Source organism: Oryzias latipes, chromosome 6, assembly GCF_002234675.1.
Source record: "Oryzias latipes chromosome 6, ASM223467v1".
Lineage (NCBI taxonomy): Eukaryota > Metazoa > Chordata > Actinopteri > Beloniformes > Adrianichthyidae > Oryzias > Oryzias latipes.
In genome coordinates this window covers 25,002,742-25,009,219 of record NC_019864.2, presented here as the reverse complement: position 1 = coordinate 25,009,219, position 6,478 = coordinate 25,002,742, and the positions used below count along the sequence as shown (strand labels likewise).

Here is a 6,478-nt window from a genome sequence, read left to right as displayed (position 1 = left end):
CGTTTAACGAAAAAACTTAAAACCAAGTATTTAAAAAAAATGTTCGAGTTATTCCTTTGTCAGCTCCTTTAACAGATTCTCCGCAGAATGAGTGTCTTCTGTCCACGGATGATTATATCGGTCAAATAATCCAAAACATTTAGATACCCCCCCCTACCCACCCAAAAAAAACACATTATCTAATGTTTTCAATGATTTTTCAAACCGAACAAGGTCTCTGTGTGACTTGGCTACACAGCATCATACTCCCACCACCATGCTTCACTATATGTTTTCAAGGCAGAAAGCTTCATTTGATCTTTATCTACACAAAAGTAGCATTTAACAAGCTAAAATAGCCTAGTGATTGCTCACTCATGGTTGGCTTATTTTCATTTATTTATAAAGATGTTATTTTATCACTTCCTGTTTTTGTCCTTCTCTGTATTGTTTCATTTTTTCAATTCAGTTCTTTCTTTAGCATTTTTTTTTTCAAAGTTATACATGCCAAGTTTGCTCTGCCCTTCACTGTTGAACCACTGCTGTTATTTTAACTGAAGAGAAAAACAAAAACCCAGCGCATTAAATGAAGACACACTGAAATAAATGACACAAAAAATGTCAAATGTAACCAAAATAAACCAATTCTCTCATCAGAGGAAGAAAAAAACTATCTAACCTCATTCCCAGATCTGAAATGTTCAAAGTCAAAGTTCAGCCACTCCATCATTCACCTGAGTTCAGGTCCTGCTTTTCATGAAATTTCCTAACTGTCCTGCAGGAACCTTCAACATTTTGACGACAGCTGCTAAAATATGATTCTGTCAAATCACAGCAGACGGTTGTCAAAATTTAGCAGATCAAATAAGATTAACCCCAAAGTTTCACAAACATTGGAAAAAAGGGGCATTTGGTCCTTTGAAGGGTCTCAGGTTCAAGTCCTGGAACCAACATGATTAAACCGGTGTGGTTTCTCCAGAGTGATGCCCCTGAGCTCCTAACCCAAATCAAAATACACTTTTCTGCCATGATGAGTGACAACAACATAAGCTGTTATAGCCAGGGTTGTTTGAATGTTGAATAGACTGAAATGGAAAACATAACAAAATAAAACTTTATCGATCCCACAAAAGAGAAAATTACTTAAAAAAGAGGAAATTACTTTGGGTAATTCATGATGTGTATTAACAAAAACACATAATTTGGTATTCCGGAGGGGCTAACTACAAGTTATTAATGCAGAAAGAATTCCTTTTGTGATCCAGAATTAAAGTATTTAAAGGTTTAGATACTATGAGTAGTTTCTTTTTCTATTAGGCTACAGAAAAAGTCTGGTTAAAAGGAGGCTAACTGATTCATAGCCGCAGCTCTGTGTTCCTGCATCTGAAGGCCAGGTCGCACAGCCACGACCGCCAATGCATTTGATGCATTTTCCACGTATGAAATTTCAGTCTTTCGTGATACATGTGTGATATAAGTAATTCATAAGTTGAGAGTTTCGGCCGTTGGGTGTTCTTTACGTAAATTCGGTGACCCATTTATATCCATGCAATATGCGTGGAAGGTATGTCGTGTCCGTGTGACACGACGCCTTGATGGTCCTTGTGGTATTTTCAAAAATGTTGTGGTCGCTTTGCATCTTTTTATGTTTGTTTACCTTATCATGGAGGTTAGCTTCTCCATCACCGTGGCAGAGTTGTTTCTCACCATCCTTCCTCTCACATTGTCTGCCTTCCTTCAGTTTACCCGTCGCGGTTACAACAGTTTTTCTAAAAATCAACAGCACACTGGGTACAAAGAGGCACAACGATACACATTGCATTTTAATTACACAATACTGCATAAAAAGTACGATAAACATGGCAGAGACGTTGGCTAATCGTTACAGAAACAGCATCATAGAAATGTACATTCAATACACATCAGAACCTCCGCTCTCGCTCATCAAAACACATCATATAATACTTATTTTTACATCCAGTTAGTTTGAAATTAAAAAGGAAACCATGCATTTGTGAACATCAGCAGTTTGTAAACAGTGACTAAATAGCCAAAGCATGCAGGATCAAGAATGAAACATGGGGTTCTGCAGGAAAGTTAAACTTGGCTCCATTTTAATCACCTGAGACTGCAGAGTCTGACTTAGTGATTTCCGTTTTGACTGAATCCTTTTCAGGCTTCATACCTGACTGATGGGAGAAGAAATAAAACTCGGTTCCGACACGTTTGTTGCCACACGTGGAAACAAAAGCAAACAATCTCCTCTGTGTCTGCTACTTCAGCAACAGCCGCCGAGGTTTTTCCCGCTCGGAAGGGATGTACATCTCAATCACGGGACGCACATGCAACACATATGAAAATAACAAAAATAGATAACTCATTTCCTCTTTCTCCTTCGAAAAAAACTATTTTCCAGCGCTTCACCTGAAGACATGCACGGTCTTCTCTTCACCAAACTCTGCTGGAAAGTTTCAAAAGACAACAAACATCTCTTCTGATGAAGAAGACTTTTTTCATAACTCGTTTTTGTTCACAGCTGACATGATGTACACTCTCATTCTGCATGGTTTGTCGTTAACAAGGTTGTAGCTATGGTACAGCGGCTGGGCTTGGTCTCTGGGTGCTTCACTTAGGCGCCGAGTTGGCGGGCGGTAGGTTCCTCTGTTTGAAGTACTGGGTGACTTGCTGGGGCAACTCGGCCAGAACCGATTTGGCGAGTGTTTCTTTTGGAGCCTGAAATCAAAAGGAGAGAATAGAGCAGGACTGCCCAATGACCGGCTTCGAAAAGAAAAGGTGAATGGTTTTTTAAATGATTTTTGTGGCACAAAAAGCCTGAAACTAGAACAGTTTTATTAACACTAGTTTCTCTGCCTGCTCATAACATCATTTGAATGTATTATAGTTGTATAAACTGTACAATCAGTGCTTTTGTTTTCATACCATCATCAACAGATCATTAAATCTTCTATCAGGTTGACTCAGAGTGGCATTAAAATAGCTTGTTCTTTATCTCTGATAACATTAAACGAGCTCATATATCATTTAAAGAACCCGAGGACTAGAATTCTTCCAAACCTGCACCTGGTAAATTCATATGCGTATGTTTGAGACTCTAAACTTTATTGATGGAGACAGTTTCAAAAGGAGACTTTTTGGCCAAAGTTGCTTTTTCAAGTACAATTGTTTATTAATATTATCATTATTATTCAAATAAAACAAGCCTCCGTATCTGGTTCATTAATTTAATCAAGCCCAGAACTACTATATGCTGCAGTTCCTCAAATAAACACTGGGGGGTGGTTTAAAGAAAGAACCATGTTTCATTGACTTCCTTTGTTCAAAAATCTGATTTGACAGCAAAAACTAATGCTTGTTCTACTCAAACCATATTAGAGTTTAGACTTCCGCTGTGATCATCTTTTGATCTGTAGTCAAAGAGTTCACAGTGGTCTCTTAATTGTGATTATGCACTTTTTAGCCAAAATCCAAAAACCTGCGTTGTTTTCTAGGACATAGTTTCTGCAGAGCGGCGGGAGTTCATCAAAAACTCACCTCTGAGTTGTGGGCGGGACAGTTTGCATGGAGTAGGCCTACACTCATTTCCCATCATCCCTTTGTTTACACTCTCTCCCGCTAGCTTACAGCCGTTGCACCATCAAGCTAACATTAGCGGTGCAACAAAAATGGCGGGAAATATCGGAGATGTACAGTACAGGTTGTACAGTCTTGAGCAAGATTCCAGCTCAGATGAGGAAAATAAAGATGTACATGGATTGGAGCAGGGAGCTTGTGGCCTCCTGATTGTACACTCAAAAAAAGGAAATTACCAGCCAATTAAGTTTACGAAAATGTAACTTATCATTTCAACCAGAAAATTTTATGTTTGTAAATCTTACGTGAATGAATCATGTCGATTGTACATAAAAATAATCAATTTAACAGTAACTAATTTCAATCATGTTGATCCAACATGATACCATTAAATTGGATGCATTAGTAATCGCAAGGAATTGTGGGATACCATTTTCTTTTTCTATCTGGGCAGATTGGGGTCTAAGTGTGAGTTTTTTTTCCATGGGTTTTATTGTCTAGCTGTTTTACTCTGTTTTAACTAGTGATTTAAACTGTTATGTTTATTTTTTTTCTGCACCATGAGTTAGAATTTGTTAGAGGATGATGACCAACCCCCTTGTGCGGAAATAATTGTTAATGTTCCAATACTTAAGACAGAATATGCGGCACTTGAGCTCCTGTCTTGTGATATGGGACTTCGCTGGGTAATTCATGTCTTTGATGTGAAAATTAAAAGATCCATTGGATGAAACTTTGGAAAACAGTATCAATTTCAGATGTATGAATAAAATAAAGAAAAAAATAGAAATTTAAGTTAGATCAATATAAATTGTGTTGGGTAGTCATACAAATTTAAGTTGAATAAACTTACTTTAATTAGGTGTGACCAATTGAAGTGATTCAATTAAGTTGGATCAACTTTTTTCTTTTTAGAGTGAGCAACAATATTAATTTAAAGTTGGTCCAACTGCAGTATTTAAATTGAATCAACTTAAATTTATTAGTTTGAACCTAAATACATTAAGTAGGAACAATATGATTCATTTTTTTCAGCCTTTCCATAATGTTTTATATTCATTCAAGTGAACGTTTTTTGAGTGTAGTTTGAGGCCACAACTTCAAGAGTTTTTTAAACTGCGTTTTTTGTCTGCCCCCATTCACCATGATTTCAATGGAAACAAATACTCAAACACAAATGTAACTTTAATTTTCCTGATTTATGTCTTCCATCATGAGAAAAATGCTACAAGAACATGTTTTTTTTTATGGAGTGGGTCTTTACATTTGTGCATCACTAGGGGTTTGTTTTTGATTGGCAGGTGAGTAGACCTACGGGTGGACTCAATACAACGGCTGGTTATGTGGGATAGAGCAGACCAGGTGAAGGTCAACGTTAAGAACAAAAGTTCTATTTCATCACAAGTGATTGTTGCTTCAAGCACTAAATGATGATTCAGTAACTAATGACAACAAAGTAATCCGTAACTGTTGGGTCATTCTGCAGGTTTCTATCATCATGTGGCACCGGAGGCTCAGTCTGGCCCATCACCCTGTGACAACTCGAGGAGCGACCGGTATTCATGGAACTATAGTTATAGTCATAACCTTCATTCTGGTGGCTGCAAAAGAAACTCACCCAACACAGTAGTGATATTTAAAAAGGGCATTTCAATATTTTCAACACAAACCTGAAAAAGAGTGGTGTAGTCTATAACTTTTGACTAGTTCTGTTTACTTTAGTTTTAGGTACAGCAATTTAACTTTTTAAAACCTATAATTTATTTTTCCTGGAAAAGCTCAACACAAACTTTCAGCTGTATTCCAATAATTAGGAGTGAAAGTTAGTCTGGCAACACAGAAACTCATTTCCGGTGCCTCTAATCTCTACATTTCCTCTTCGTCTCAGCTTCAGTTCTGCCTTTAGTTTCTGTCTCTCGCCCTCCCACCAACAGCTTGGAATGAATCCAGTAAACATTGTCTGTTCTTTCACCACAGTGGAAGTCGGATCGCCCACCACCAGCCCACACACACACACACACACACAACATGCAAAGAGAAAACATGACCAAAACCCACAATGCACTAATGAAGTGCTGTGGATTCAGTGAAACCGTGCTAATTAACCTCTGTGCTCACCTACAGCACACCCGGACCTCGTTAACATAAACTCTGCTCGTGCGCTCATCAGGACGGTGCACTCAGCTCTGCTGAGGCTACGATAACCAAGCCAGAGTCTGATAACCTGCAATCTCACAGGCAACAGGCTGCCGTTCCCTCTTGTTCTCAGAAGGCATGATGTTCTTCAGTCCAACACAACAGAAGGGGAATTAAAGGAGGATTCGTGAGATTCAAGGTTGTGTTACATCACAATCAAGAAAAAGGGAATTAAAGCAAATCAGTGCAGATGCTGCCCATCCATATAAACCAATGAGAGCTGAAGAAAAGGCTTTCTATTAGAATTTGGTTTATTAACACAAACATTTCTCCATATTTTATATGAATTTATTTGGCTGTTTTAGAATTATTTCATTTTTTTTAAACAGGAAACACAGAATGTTTAATATACATGGAAAGTTTTATTTTTACAGTAACTTTATGAAAATGATGAATTACATCAGGCTCTTTTAGGATGCAACAATCAAAAAAATGGTATTTATGAGTATTTCTTTATTCAAATCGTTGTGAATCAGGCAGAAAAATGGAGTTTAAAAGGGTTTTTTTTGTGACGTAAAAAAAAAATAGGCTGGGAGGGCAAAAAGCTCCCTGGGGTTGCTTGCTCACACTTCAGAGGAAAATTTCTAATGAACTACTGCCGCTCTGCAGAAACTATGTCCTTGAAAACTATACAGTTAAAAAAAAAACGGCAAATTCATCATTAAAAGACCACTGGGAACACTTTAAAAATAGATCAAAAGATGATCGGAGA

At 37.7% G+C, this 6,478-nt stretch overlaps 1 protein-coding gene across 2 annotated transcripts in view; it reads right to left on the bottom strand.

The window, feature by feature from the left end:
- Positions 1–1,771: 1,771 nt before the first annotated feature.
- Positions 1,772–6,478, bottom strand: part of cpne2 (copine 2) — a 55,223-nt gene continuing 50,516 nt past the window's right edge. For both annotated transcript variants that reach the window (XM_004069752.4, XM_020704167.2), the window contains one exon: positions 1,772–2,712. In XM_004069752.4, the coding sequence (XP_004069800.1) occupies positions 2,605–2,712 (108 nt within the window). In that variant the 3' untranslated portion in view covers positions 1,772–2,604. The remainder of the gene's footprint in view (positions 2,713–6,478) is intronic.